Source organism: Etheostoma spectabile, chromosome 24, assembly GCF_008692095.1.
Source record: "Etheostoma spectabile isolate EspeVRDwgs_2016 chromosome 24, UIUC_Espe_1.0, whole genome shotgun sequence".
NCBI classification, from domain to species: Eukaryota; Metazoa; Chordata; class Actinopteri; order Perciformes; family Percidae; genus Etheostoma; species Etheostoma spectabile.
Window position 1 is genome coordinate 9733296 of NC_045756.1, and position 14413 is coordinate 9747708.

General features: G+C 42.6%; 1 protein-coding gene and 1 long non-coding RNA gene across 3 annotated transcripts in view; both read left to right on the forward strand.

Moving 5' to 3' along the window:
• The window catches only part of prkx (protein kinase X-linked), a 13757-nt gene extending 3993 nt beyond the window's left edge, over positions 1–9764 (forward strand). The window contains exons 4-8 of one of the 2 annotated variants that reach the window (XM_032506574.1): positions 58–177; positions 3000–3095; positions 5947–6004; positions 7552–7629; positions 8656–9764. In XM_032506574.1, the coding sequence (XP_032362465.1) occupies positions 58–177; positions 3000–3095; positions 5947–6004; positions 7552–7629; positions 8656–8781 (478 nt within the window). In that variant the 3' untranslated portion in view covers positions 8782–9764. The remainder of the gene's footprint in view (positions 1–57; positions 178–2999; positions 3096–5946; positions 6005–7551; positions 7630–8655) is intronic. The other variant, XR_004327943.1, reaches the window with a different exon arrangement.
• LOC116674078 (uncharacterized) overlaps positions 1–14413 on the forward strand; it is a 74664-nt gene that overhangs the window by 42097 nt on the left and 18154 nt on the right. The window lies entirely within an intron of this gene.

Genomic DNA, 14413 nt, shown 5'->3' on the forward strand with positions numbered 1-14413 from the left:
TGTGTGTGTGTGTGTGTGTGTGTGTGTGTGTGTGTGTGTGTGTGTGTGTGTCATCAGGACGTGGACTCTGTGCGGGACCCCTGAGTATTTGGCTCCTGAAGTGATCCAGAGTAAAGGCCACGGCCGGGCGGTGGACTGGTGGGCGCTGGGGATCCTCGTCTTTGAGATGCTGGCTGGGTAAGAGCTGCCGTGGACAGGATGTCTCACATTCACTCAGAACCTTGGAGCAACAAAATGTAGAGAAAGGCGCGTTTATCAGCTTTGATTTTGTTACTTTTATCAACTTTTATGTTCTTTTGTTTGATCTTAATCATAGATCCATTTTCAACGTTTTTGGTTTTCTCTTTCTGAATTTGTGTCACTTTTTCAAAACATTTTTGTTGCTTTTTCCTTAGCAACATTTTGTCACCTATCAACATTTATGTTCTTTTTTGTCTTAATTGTAAGTCCTTTTTCAACTTTGTTGTCAAAATTTTTGTTGCCTTTTTTGCTGACATTTTAGTTCTATTTTCATTGTTTTTGTTGCTCTTTTACACGGTACTCTGTATCTGATTGTTCTCCAAGTGTCTCCATCATTGTGTCTGTAGTTCCTGTTCTCAAACACCAGGGGGCACAACGCTGCCTCTGTCCCCCGGTCTGTGGAGACATGAAATCAAACAGTTTTTATCAGGAACAAAGTGAGATACGGGATGGGATTTGCTGCCGTCAGACAGATCAGAGGAACCTCTGCAGAGAGGGAGGGGTGGACACAATAACAGGAACACCTGAACATATGCACAACCGCTCAAAACGGGGGAAAAAACATCGATTTAAAAAAAAGAAAAAAAACGTGTGACTGTAAGCTTCGTCATCATCCTAGTTTTTCTCTTTTGCTCAAACACATTTTGTCCATTCTTCAGTGCCATTTACTCAGTCACATACAACAAAAATAAAAAGCAACAAAAATGTCCAAAACATAAATTCAAATAAGAATATGCTGTGCCAGAAAAGCAAGAAAATGTGTTAAAAACAGCAAAAAGGCATGAGGGGTGGGATTTGCTGTTGTCTGAGAGATCAGAGGAATGTCTGCAGAGAGGGAGTGGTGGACACAATAACAGGAACACCTGTACACTGCTGATGCAATCCAACATAACACCCTGCAAGAGAAAGAGAGAGTGCAGAGCCTGTGTTCATGAAACAGAGGATTTATTCAGAGAGTCATGTCCGTGGAGGGCTAAAACAAATAGCAAACTCACAGGGAATCTTTCTTGACATCATCTGCTGTTACACCTTAAATCTCTGCCAGGAAGTGGGCAAATCATGATCTCCCACAATTTTGCCACAATGACCCAGATTCTCAGCCTATGACAGCAGCAGATGGTGTGTGCGCGCCCCCCACCCCCCCATGACTCTGGAGCTTTGTAACTGGGATGGCGGGCAGGGTGTGGTTAACCAGTCCCATTATGTAATTTGGGGGTAATGACTCTTCCAGACCCGAGAGAGAGAGCAAGCTGCAGAAGCACTCAGACAAGAAAGAAATCTAAACACAACCGTCCGAATCTCGCCTGCAGCACACTGTTAGCATTCAGGCTGTCCACACATGCTCAAACAGATACAGCATAGGATGTCAAATAACAGACATAGATGTCTGAAAAGGCAACAAAAACTGAACAAATGTCATAAATTGCTGCTCCATTTGCAGGACAGTGTAAGCATTCTGGCTCTGTTGTAATCCCTCTTCTGTTGGGGACAACAGCACTAGATCATCCGCATAGAGCAGGAACTTGATGTGATCATGAAGTGGGAGACCTGGGGCTGCAGATTGTTCCAACATGGCTGCTAGTTCATTGATGTAAATATTAAACTGCATCCCTGTCTCACTCCACGCCCTTGTTTGAATAATTCTGTTCTTTTGGAGCCATTTTTTACTGCATATTTATTTTCCGTGTACAGTGATTTAATAGTGTCATAAACTTTACCCCTCTACCTCTTTCAATGAGTTTATAATAAAGCCCATCATGCCATCTTGAGTCAAAGGCTTTTTTAAAGTCTATAAAAGATGCAAATATTTCCCCATTTTCCCAGTAAAAAGCCAATTTTATTTTTACTTAAATTGTGCTTAATGCATTAATAATCCTTCAGAAAACCTTCCCCAGAATACTGTCCACACAAATGCCTCTGTAGTTGTCCATGAGTCCATGGTTCCAGATCTCAGGGAAACAAGCAGACTCCAGAACGAGGTTGGCCAGCTGCTGGAGGTCTGGCTGCAGTGTAGGGCTACTGGGCTTCAGCATCTCAGGGCAGATGTCTTCCAGCCTTCAGAGCCTGCAGTCGGCTCTGGATTTCTCTCGTCTTTCACTGTTTCCTCTAACTGGTGAAGACTTTCAACTACTGAGTGTTGTTGGGGGGTGATTGCATTATAATCAATATTCTTATGCAAAAATTCCAAGTGATTTTTCCAGATCAAACCATTTTGTATTGTTAATTTATCTTTAGTTTTTCTTGGACTGAATTTATTCCACAAATTCCAGAAGTAGTTTTGGTCGATGGCTTCTTCTTTTATTAAGTTCTTCATATCTGTAAAGCTCTTGTTTTCTTATTGATTAGTGATTTATAGTATTCCAGTGCCTGATGGTTTCTGATGGGCTTCTCTGTGTTTTTGGTGAGATAGTAATCTTAGTTGTTTTCTAGCATAAACACATTCATTATCCAACCATTTTTCTTTTGAAGGTTTGTGTTTTATTTAGTTTCTATAGTTAATTATTTTGAGATTTGATTTTGTAACTAATTCATCAAATATAGTCTTTAAATGCTGTGTAGCCAAATCTTTTGTGCATGGGTCTTTAGTAAGTCTGTAGAGATTAAGCTTTGATTAGATTTCTGTACTGCCAAGTGCAGTTAAATAATCCTCTATGTTGCTGCATTTTTTCTCTATATATTTTTAATGGAGGTCTCTCTCTGTCTTTGTGTCTCCCCCTACCTCTCTCTGTCTCTCTCTCCCCCTCCCCCTCTCTCTACAGATATCCGCCTTTCTTTGACGACAATCCGTTTGGCATCTATCAGAAGATTTTGGCGGGAAAACTGGAATTCCCTCGTCATCTGGACTTCTACGTCAAGTAAGACACATGGCCTTTAAAATGTTGTGGGTTTGGTTGTCGTGAGACAAATAAGACACAAAACAAACAGGTTTGCTTCAAAACAACAAAAAACTAAAAAGATCCCAAAAAGCAGCGCAAACGTTAAAAAAGTGTCATCAAAAATGTTGATGTAACTTTAAAATGAATTGTTTGATATGATATAATCACAATATCAATAATATATGATATAGTGGTGAGTAGCTTGAGGACTGCAGTTTTCTAAACTAAAACGAGGCCACTCAGGAAATTGTAGTCCCCCCTTCAAACGACTGTTCCAACACTATTTAGGCAGCATGCTTCAAACGATTGGATGGGGTCTCTAAGTGCTTCTTCAGATGGACCTGCAGCCACTAATGACACAGCCGGATGATTGGACGGTTCCCTCCGCTCCACCAGCAGCAGGAATGTGCAGATTACAGGTCCATTCACTTTAGGTGTGTGTGTGTGTGTGTGTGTGTGTGTGTGTGTGTGTGTGTGTGTGCACTCATTCAATCACTCAGACCCTGGAGACTCCCACTGCCAGCCCCCGATCGTTCTGCAGACCCACTGCTTCCCATCTCCCAGCCAAAAGACAGAAGGATTTTTTCAGCGTTTAGTTTTGCTTTTTACTGTCATTTTTGTTGCCTTATTTTCAGTCGCTTTTTTCATTCAGCCGAGCCACAGCTTCCCCCTGCTAAGCCGTCTATCTCGCAGGCAGAAGACAGAAGGATTTTTATTTTTTCCGCCGTTTAACATCACTCACACTTGCGCATCACAGACTCCCATCCATCAGGAAGAGGACCGTCCCAGGCTGACCCCCAACTGGACACGTCTCGTCATCAGTCGTAAAAGTAGTCAGGTGTTAAGGGATTTGTCAGCAGTGTTCAGAAAAGTTCAAATAAATGAAACTTTAGCAAAAAATGCAAAGAAAACTTTAATAAATAGACAGGTTTTTTATATATGTATAGAAACAAGTGTTAAAGAAATACAGCAGAATGAACTTTAACATTTTTTCACTTTAACTTTAAGAAATGAACAAGAAAAAATTCCGTGACTTTCTCTCCCTTCTTCCCAACTTGTTCTCCTCATTTCGGGATAAATTCTCCTTCATGAAATCCATGAAAAGGCATAAATACAAATATATTCCCCTGCAGCTGATTAAACATTTCTCTGTGACACATCGCTCCAAAGGCCCATCTTTAAGCAAGGGAAGGATTTAGACAAAGTGTAAAATAGCTGACGTGTCAACATGCAGCGGCTGTATTTATGAGGCTGTCAGCAGAGATACTGCTCCTTTATCTCTGGTCGTTGCCTTTAATCAGAGAGCTGCACTCCTGTGAATCATCTTCCTCCCCCTCGCATGCTTGTCTGCATCTCAGCCACAAGTTTCTACTCTCGGAATGTTACTGTCGGCACGAAAAAGGGCTCCCTTTCTCCCATTAAAAGGTTGTCGGGGGGGGGACAAAACTCATTTAGCCCGGAGGCATTTATCATTTTAAATAGGGGCGGAGCTTCTGGGGCTCCAGCCTATAAGGGTTTCTCCAAAGCCCCAGATCTTAGAGGGGTGGGGCGGTTGCCACCCGTTCCCCCTTCTATCCCTGCCCCCGTAAAAACATTTAAACACAAGAAAGGTAGAGAAAAAACATTAAAAGAGAAAGAAACCAAACTCAGTTTACTAAGGGACATACTGGAGAAAGAGAATCACATCAAGAGACAGACATGTAGATTTTATTGACGTTCTATAATTTAGAAAAAGTCAAATATCTTTCACTTTATGACTGCATGTCTCATATAGTCTTCTCTCATACAGTTTGGTTGACAAAAAGCTAAAAGTTTCTAAGCCTTCTTAGAATAAAGTAAATCAAGCAGAAATATGAAAATACTTTCCAAAGCAGCTATCTCCCAGCATCCTGTTTCACACGGAGTAGAAAACTCGGCTTCTGGGGCAATTCATGAGTCGACACTTCTGCCAAATTATGTTTTGAGTGTTGCGTAATTAGAGTTTGAAAAAAATTGTCTTTTTGGTTTGGGTGAACAACTTAACCGGCCAAAATTTACTGTAAACCTAAATTAATATGCGGGACGGATCAAAATCTGCAAGGGCAATTATATTAAGGGGGACGGGTGCCACCTCGTGCCCCCCTTTTAGCCCTGTGCCTGCATTTTGAAGTTGAAAGTAATATTAAAATTGTGATATGCTAAAAAAGCATTAAAAGCGGCTATAAAGCTGGCATGTAGGTGGCCATGCGATCTGTGTCACAAAACTGTTGAAATGACTTTTTCAAGGAATGGGCTTCAGCGTCCAGAAAAAAGAAACCAAAAGCGTCCCCTTGTCTGATTAGGTTGTCAGAGGATCAGGACTCTGTTAACCCTCTGTGAACATTTGTCACTTTGACAACACTGCTGGGAGAAAACACTGGACAGTAGGGCTGTCTTATCAAATGTTAATCACGATGTTTACTATTTTGTACAATGGATACCTGGCAAAATTTTAGCATGCGCTGTTAATGTGAACAGAACATTGGGTTGCAGGTATCTTTTCATGTCAGACACGCATTGGTAGAAAGCAGTCACACAACAGCGGAAAGGGTATTCTCCTTCATAGTATCCTTCATCAAAGGAGGAATGTAGCCCAATATGGACGTGAAAGCAGTTATTAATAGCCTATGTGACAATAAAATTGTTTTTTAGGTTTACATCAACAAATAATTGTGATAATTTATTGGGATGTCAATATTGATCAGAATAATCGTGATTATCATTTTGGCCATAATCGTGCAGCCCTACTGGACAGCTTTAAATTCACTCACTGCTTCTCTCTTTCTCCCCCCCCCCCCCCCCAACCCCCCAGAGACCTCATCAAGAAGTTTCTGGTCATCGACCGAGCCAGACGCCTCGGCAACATGAAGGTGAGGGGCTGAGACGTCCTAGTTGGCTCGCCATCTTTCCTTCCTGCAGCTCCAAAAGCCTGGTGAAGGGGTTTTAGGATTGATTGATGCTGATCTGGGTTAGGGTGATCTGGGTTAGGGTGATCTGGGTTAGGTGATCTGGGTTAGGGTGATCTGGGTTAGGTGATCTGGGTTAGGTGATCTGGGTTAGGTGATCTGGGTTAGGGGGATCTGGGTTAGGGGGATCTGGGTTAGGTGATCTGGGTTAGGTGATCTGGGTTAGGGGGATCTGGGTTAGGGGGATCTGGGTTAGGGTGATCCAGGTGAAAAAGCAACATGCTCACTTCTCTCAGCAACAGATTTATGAATGTTTTTACATGATTAAGTAACCAATCCATGAAAGAAACACACAGAAACTTTTTTCCGTTTAAAACTGATTGTCAAACTGGATGATAAAAGAAAGTTCTGTGGCGTTCATTGTTTGTGTTTGGTCATGTTTCCCAAAGAGTTTAAGCTGAGCCAGACCGACAACAAATATAGAAATCATCCATCATCACATCCATACAGGGATAGTAGTCTACGGTTGTTAAAACATAATAACATATATGACACACTGGTATGGGATCAGTACTCTGCATTGGCCGAGACGCAAGTTCAAGTATCAGAATCGGTATCGGGAAGCAACATAAGGATCGGACCATCTCTAACTTTTCTGTGCATGGAAAGGTTATGGCTGTTGCTGCTGCGTCATATGTAATTCAGTGAGAAATAAATAACTGTTTGATTGCAGCGACTGAATCTCCCTGACACCCTCATATTCAGTTTGCCCTCTGATTATGACAGAAAGGAGTATAAAAAAGGCATAAATCTGCTCCTCTTAAAGCTCCCTAACAGCTGAGTCGTTCCCTCTGTACAGCCTCAGGATTTTTCTCTTCTGGTGTAATCCGTCCTGGAAGAATTCCAGAGTGGAAAAGATTGTGTACGTTTTACTGGGAGCCTGCCACCTCACCACACAGCGAGGCCATTCCCATTCACACAGGAGGACTGGAGCGTTTCAATTACCGTTAGTGAAAGCAGCCGAGACTGAGAGACGCTCCTAATAAAACAAATGCTTCTCTAAGCCCAGTGATTAACTCACATAATCCCAGACAAGATGATATTGATTAGTGGCTGCCAGTATTCCTCCCATCGCTCATTAACACAACAGTCACACACAGGCAGAACTGTGGCGCTATTTTAATGAAAGACTCTAAAAAAGCTTTAATAAATGCCATTTAATTTGATATGTATTTAAATGATGCATTGATATTTAAAGATCTCTGAATTTTGCATTTATATTGATTTCTTTCTCTTATTTTAATGAATAACTGACAGACACAAAATACATTTTGAAGCATTTTCCTTGGTCCATCGGCTACGTATCAGAGACACAAAAATAGGTTCCAGGCTGAGAAACAGAGTTACCCTTTAAATGAAAAGGCCTCAGCTCTGTTTGTCCTCCTCACTGCCACCACAAAGTAACTACCCAGAAATGTATTAGTTGATTACATATTGATTTTGTGTTTCAGAACGGAGCAGACGATGTAAAGAAGCATCGCTGGTTTAAGACCGTCGACTGGGAGGCCGTTCCTCTGAGGAAACTGAAGGTCGGACTCTTGCTAGAAATCTGAACACCACGCTCCATGTCGCATTTTCCATTCAAAAATCTGTACTTTTATGTTTTCAATCTGATAATCTCTGACATTGGTATAAAGGATTGTTGATACTGTGAGGGTTTACCATCCTATTTTCTATTTTATGAATAACTTGGGAAGGACTTGCTCACCAAGAAGAGCGTCTTTATGCAGATGATGAAACTACTCGGGCAGCTCATTACTGAAGCAGTTCTGTCTGCTCCGTCATTCTACCTCGAAGATCACGGGAGTTGCTGCTCCACCGCTGCCTCCACCGCTTACTGTTATCGTGAGACTTCTGGGTTTTAAAGGGTTGGGAACTAAGAAACTGAACTGAAGGAATTCTAACCGGTAGAAGCTGGCTACAATGACGCCAATTCTCCGTCTTTTGACTTGGTTTTGATTGAGAAAAATGTTTTTTTTAACTTAAATAACTTGAAGTAAAGGTAGTTTTGTTAATGCTTTTGGAAATGCCGTCACATCTTGGATTTAAAGCTGCAGTTCTGTAGAACACTTTCAGTTTTGATTTTAGACACCTAAAAATATCTATATGAGTTTAAGTTGACGCTATATTAAGAATATTTTCAGCACTTTACCTTGCTGTCAGACAGCCCTTCCAATGGGGAACTGGAGACGTTACCTCTGCTCTCTTCAAACACACCCGGCTCCTTGGACTAAAACTCTTCACCTGGCAGAACCCTGCACTGACTGGTCCACCGCTCCGTCGCTTACCACACACACACACACACACACACACACACACACACACACACACACACACACACACAAACCAGCTCGGATCAATCCAAACTCCATTCAAACATTTTTACAGTTGTTTGCCTGTCGCCTTGCAGACAAACTTCATTACACTTATGATGCGTTTATTGCAGATAAATAGACTGATGGTGCTCCTGAAATATTGTATTTTTAACTGAAATATGAAGTGATGTTTTTAGAACAATGCAAACACTAAAGGAGAGTGTGACCTTGTCTCCACAGCCTCCCATAGTTCCCAAAGTGTCCCATGATGGAGACACCTCTAACTTTGACGTCTACCCCGAGGACGACTGGAAGAAAGACCCTCCTGTGCCTCCCAAGGACTTAGAGATCTTCAAGAACTTCTGAGCCCAGAGCCCGCTTTATTTATTACAGACTCAGCTGAAAACCCAGGAGAGACGCATCAGATCGACTCCAGATGATTGGTGCTGTGGATCAAACCACCGATGGTTTGCTTCTTCTATTTTATTTATCTGACTTGAAGTCTTTGCTGTTTTCTTTCTGTCTGAGCCTGCTTGTATGCAAACCAAAAGACTGTTACTTTTTAAATTTAAAAGACTTAAAGAGGTAGAGAAAAATCCGGTCTTTTTTTTTATATATTCTCATGTTTTATATTTTCTCTCTTTTTAAATGATGTTCAGACTGCCAGCTGGCCAGTGGACATGAACAAACTGTATGTCATTTAAAAATCACTTCCATCCCAGTTTGACGTGCACAACGTCTCACAGTCGGCTTTCAGTTGAGGCTACATCTGTACTACTACGTTTCGTTTAGTAACTTTTACATCTTGCATCCACACTACTGGTTTCCTAACTCCATTGAGAAAACGTTCATTTTAAAAGTTGTTAGCCTGTCGCCATGCCGACAGACTCTGAACTGTTGATTCATCAACTAGACTCATGGTACTTCCTAGAGAAGGCACTGAAATTAAGAAATGTCAGCTCTTGAAAAAGAGCCCTTTTGGAAACCATCTTTTGGTTTTGGAACATTGGCGTGTTTTTTTCTGGATTTACGCGTCCGCACGACTGCTACGTTTCTCAAAGACATTTTGGAAACCTCTGCTTCCTGATTTGGTCTCACAGCATCATTAAAAAATGAAAACGTAGCCGTGTAGAAGTAGCCTGCGTGTGCTACCACACCTCCAACTGTATTTAAACGCTATTATTGCAACAGCGTTCACTTCTCATCATCATCGTCATTGTTGTCATGTAAAAAGCGGGGAACGGTGCGGGGAACCTTTAGCGCGTCGCTCTGTGGAGCTACGTCACACAGTATTCACCTTGTCAGGCAGAAAGCTTCTTTTCAGGACAATAATTTGAGCCTTTAAAAAACATGTGTTTTGTTCGCAGCCATTAAAATCCAAATGATCATATGATTTTCTGTGTGCCTCACCCTTCATTCTTACATCTTACTGGTTAACCTTAACCAAGCTAACCAGCTAGCATTAGCTGGTAGCTTTGAGGTAACGTGTGCTGATGCCATACGTGTAGATGGGGGGCTCCAGCACCCGGAGGTCTGGGTTTGTCCTCTGGTAAAACTCCGCTTCACAAGGGTTGGAAACCAGAGACTTTCTCTCTTTAGCGTTTAGCAATAAATGTATAAACCAGACTCCGAATGATTTATGAGCTAAGCATCAGAATATAGAAAGTAGAGCTGCAAAGATTAACCAATTAGTAGACTATTTTGAGTCGCTTGTAGTTATTCTTTTATGATAAAACCGGTAAACTTGTTAATGTGAATATGTTCTAGTTTCTTCACACTGGGACAGGAGTTTGAATCTATTTAAGTTGTGGATAAAACGAGACATTGAGGGCGTCGTCTGGGACCTTGGGAACACTGATCCACATTTCAGACCAAACCTCTAATCATTCATCCAGGAGATAATCCATTTACAGCAGCTTGATATGAACTCTTTTTCAAGATACTTGATAGCATAGTGCCTGAATATCTGGACGTCATTTGGGGAAAAACAAACTTGTAACCTATTTATTTTCAACTTTTTAGTCGCCATTTCTGCACATTTGTTCTTAAGTTTTGCTAAGTTTGTCACTTTTTACCAAGCTTTGCTGTGGGGTTCCAGTCCACTCGGAGACACTGATGGGAAATGACGCAAACTTGAAGGTGTTTAAAAATCCCTTAAAGATTCAGGAGGCTTTGGAGGGAGCTGGGCCCCCCCGATGTGTCCGGCGTCGCTGAAGGTCAGCTGAAGGTCAGCCGCCGGCCTGTTTTCCTAGAGCAAAGCTTTCACATTCCCAAAATGAAAGTCTGACATTTAGGAAAGGTACTCTTAATCTCAGCGAGCTTTCATCTGTTCAGCACAGAGCTGTGTGTGTGTGACCACGTTAATGGCAACCGTTACCATGGGGATAGATGATCCCTTCTATCCCATATATATCTATGTCCAAGGGCGTAGCTTTGGGATCAACATATGGGGGGTAGAGACCTAGGAGGTCCCGGGGCATGGGTTAGGGTTAACTAACCCAACTGAATGTCTGGGCTGATTGAGAAAAAACAACAGAAACGTAAAAGAAAGATACAAAAACATCGAAAACAATAAAAACCTTGGAAAAAGACCAGATTTGTTGATTCTAAATCTAAGAGGCTGATAGAGTTATTTGGGGGTGGGGGGGGCATCTGCTGCCTTCTCCTGATTCCTTGATGCTCCGTATAAAGAACGAAGTTGGTTCTACTTTGGCTCTCTGAGCAGCCGTGTGTTGGCAGGTTTCTATTGGCTAACCCTGCGACAGGAAGCCATTACCAGATGTTTCCAGCAGATGTCGGAGTTTTCCAATCATCTGGAGTCGGTGTTTGACATGGATCGCAGTAAGTTCTTTCATTTCCTCTCCCAAACTTTCTGCTTTTTTTGTCATTTCTTGTGACATTTTTGTAGCTTTTTCTGACGTTTAAACAAAGACTTCGTAAAAGTGTGCAGAAATGTTCCCTTGAATCTTTGTCTCTATGTCCCAGGGCGGAACGTTAGTGTTCATCATTGGTGCGCTGTCACAGTTTTAGTCCTTTCTTTAACGTTTGTCATTTCCCCAAAGTTTAATTTGATTTTTGTGTCTTTTGATCACTTTTTCAGGCATGTTTGTCACTTTCTGTAACAAAGTGAGTCTCTTTCCTTAGTTGTTTTTCCAGCGTGTGTCACATTTATTTTTCTGACGTTCTGTTGATGTTTAGGGTTCTAATTTTTTTGGTTCTTCTCCAGAGTTCTTGGTTCCCAAAACATTTGGAGGAACCATTTGGAGCCGGAGGTTCTACCAGATGGTTCCAAAAGAAAGTAGCTTTTTGTCTTTGTTTCTGATGGTTTTGTCGTTTCTTTTTATTAAAAACATTTAGTGTCTTTTTATTTTTTCTTATTGCCCTCTGTCTGGGGTTAATGTGCTGAACTCAGGGGGTTTGTGGTTACACGCGGAAAGTGATGAGTCATGTTTTGTGTGAATTCTGCAAAGCTGAATCCTCTGAGTCCCGTATGAGCCGTTTTGCTGATGACGGCAGATATTTCCCAGAAGCCTTTGCACAGGATGTGAAGGAGACTTCCCTCTGAACCGTTAACTTCATTTAATATTGGCTGAGGTGCAAATGTTCCACCAAAACAAGTTCCTTCCGGAGACTATCTGCCCCGACCAGCACCGCTGGGATTGGTTTAAAGAAATGTCAACAACCCAGAAAACAAACGCTTCACATCTTGGATGTTTTTACAAAGAACTGTCAGTTTTTATCGCCTTTTGGTCACAATTTCTGGAACTTTGTGTCCTTTTTCTGGCCATTTGTATCCATTTGTTGCTGCGTTGCTGTGCTCTGAAGCCTGTCCTGTTGGTATTTTAGGGTCATTAGCTCCGCCCGGCCAAACAACAGGGTGCGCTTGTTTTCTGTTGTTGCCTTGTGATGTCGCTCTAATAACAAGACAGCGCGCAGGTCATGTGACCAGGGATTCCTGTCATCAGCACTGGCCGTGAACGCACCACACCCTGCTGGCTGACGTTGACAAAGCTACAAACACCTTGAAACAAGCAACAAAAAGACTTTTTTTTAATTTTTTAATTTTAGTTTCTCGTCACCCATCCAAGCCAGCGATCCTGTGTAGCGTCAGGCATTCAGCATCCAGCATCCACACGGCTGTTCCTTCAGAAATTGCGGTGTGACTGCATTATGGATTAAAAAGTGCATTCTCTGTCCAAACTGTTGCCAAGAGCAACAGGGATGAGATCTTTGAGTAATTACCAGCCAAACATGACAGAATCCACTTTAACAGCTGGTCTCCCATGGAACCCTAAGCCCCGACCAGAACTCGCTTACACATGGTGGTTCCCCTGCGTAGCTTCCTCATCGTCCAGCTGTTCCACATCTGCCAGACAGGGGACTCATTCACAGCTGATCTGTCCCCCCCCCCTCCCCCCCCGAGTCTGGAAAGACTTTGCTTATTTTCATTTGTCGCTTTCTCTGATATTTTGGGCCCTTTGTTTGCGTCGTTTTTGTTGCTTGGAAAAAAGTTTTTTGTCACGTTTTTGGGTCTTTCAACGCTTTTTTTCAACGCCTATTTCTTTGTTTGTGCCAGTGTTTTTTTCTCGCTTTTTATGTCACTTTAGTCCACATTTTAGTTATTTTTTTTGGCATTTCTCTCTCTTTTGTCTCTTATTTTACAACATATGGCCCCAGCCAATATCTTACATCATATTTCTGTCTAATTGTTCCTCTGAAACCCTAACCCCCAACCAGAACTCGCTTACACATGGTGGTTCCCCTGCATCTCTCACACATCATCCAGCTGTTCCACATCTGTCAGACAGGGGACTCATTCACAGCTGATCTGTCTCAAAACACCCCCCCGAGTCTGGAAAAACTTCGCCATATAAATTCAACAGCTATCCACTGATGATTCAAATACAAGTTTTAAATGAGAAAATAGAATAAAAGTGCCTCTTAAAGCCCAGTCTGAGGAACAGGAAGTCTCTGATTCTCACTTCCTGGTCCACAGGTGGTAATACAACACAATGCAACTTTATTGACAGTTTCCACTGAAGTTGATGTTGTGTTCCCGGGCTGCTCCGCTGAATAAAAACCCGGTTAGACAACAATGATACATGTAGTACAAAGATGAAAACCCACCAACAGAAACACGGGATGGGATGTGAACTGGCGCAGTAACAGGAAAGATGCATCTAGAAAGACTTCTTCAGCTGTTGGATCGAACCGAAGGGACGCCTACTCGCCTGTTAGAAGGCAGAAGTTGATGTCTTTATCATAAAAAGTGTTACGTATATGTATGTTTAAATACATTCCTGTAAATAGGGTCAAAAACGCTGAAAAAGCAACATGTGATGAAAGCATGTGTGTGTGTGTGTGTGTGTGTGTGTCAGCATCATTATACCAGCCTGTGAGCATACGTAGGTGTGTTTTTAGTGTGTGTGAACCCTCTCACATTTCTCTAGTTAGTGTGAGTGTTTTACCGACAGCGAGCCAGGCTCCCAGCATGCACCTGGCTGCCTGCCACAGCGCTCGGGTCTGCCGCGGCGGCTTCATGGCGGCAGGCGGAGACATTCCTGTTTCTTATTCTTTAGTTTTTATTGTGTGCCCGGCAGCCAGCCGACACGGGGCATCTGCAGGCTCGGAGCACAGCTGCAGTGCAGCACGCTGCTTATTCTGGGAGGGCAGGCTGCGAGCCCGCAGAATACTAAAGGGGGGAAAGAGGCTCGCTTTGAATCAGGAACGGAGTCAACTGACCTAGAAACCTGCGACTCAAACAACACAAATACAGAAAGGCCGCTTCCTCGGGGGGGCTGATGAGAGAAAAGAAAAGGACAGGAGACGGTGAAGGGGGCTCGTCTTGAATCGGAATAAATGTTCAGAAAGAGCGACTACCACGGGGACAGGCTCGCCGTGGTCGGGGAGCTGACCCAGAAACCTGCCACTGAGAAAGTACACCCCCCCCCCTCAATATTTAGAAGAAGTAGTTCTGTCCTGTCTCACGAAATATGAA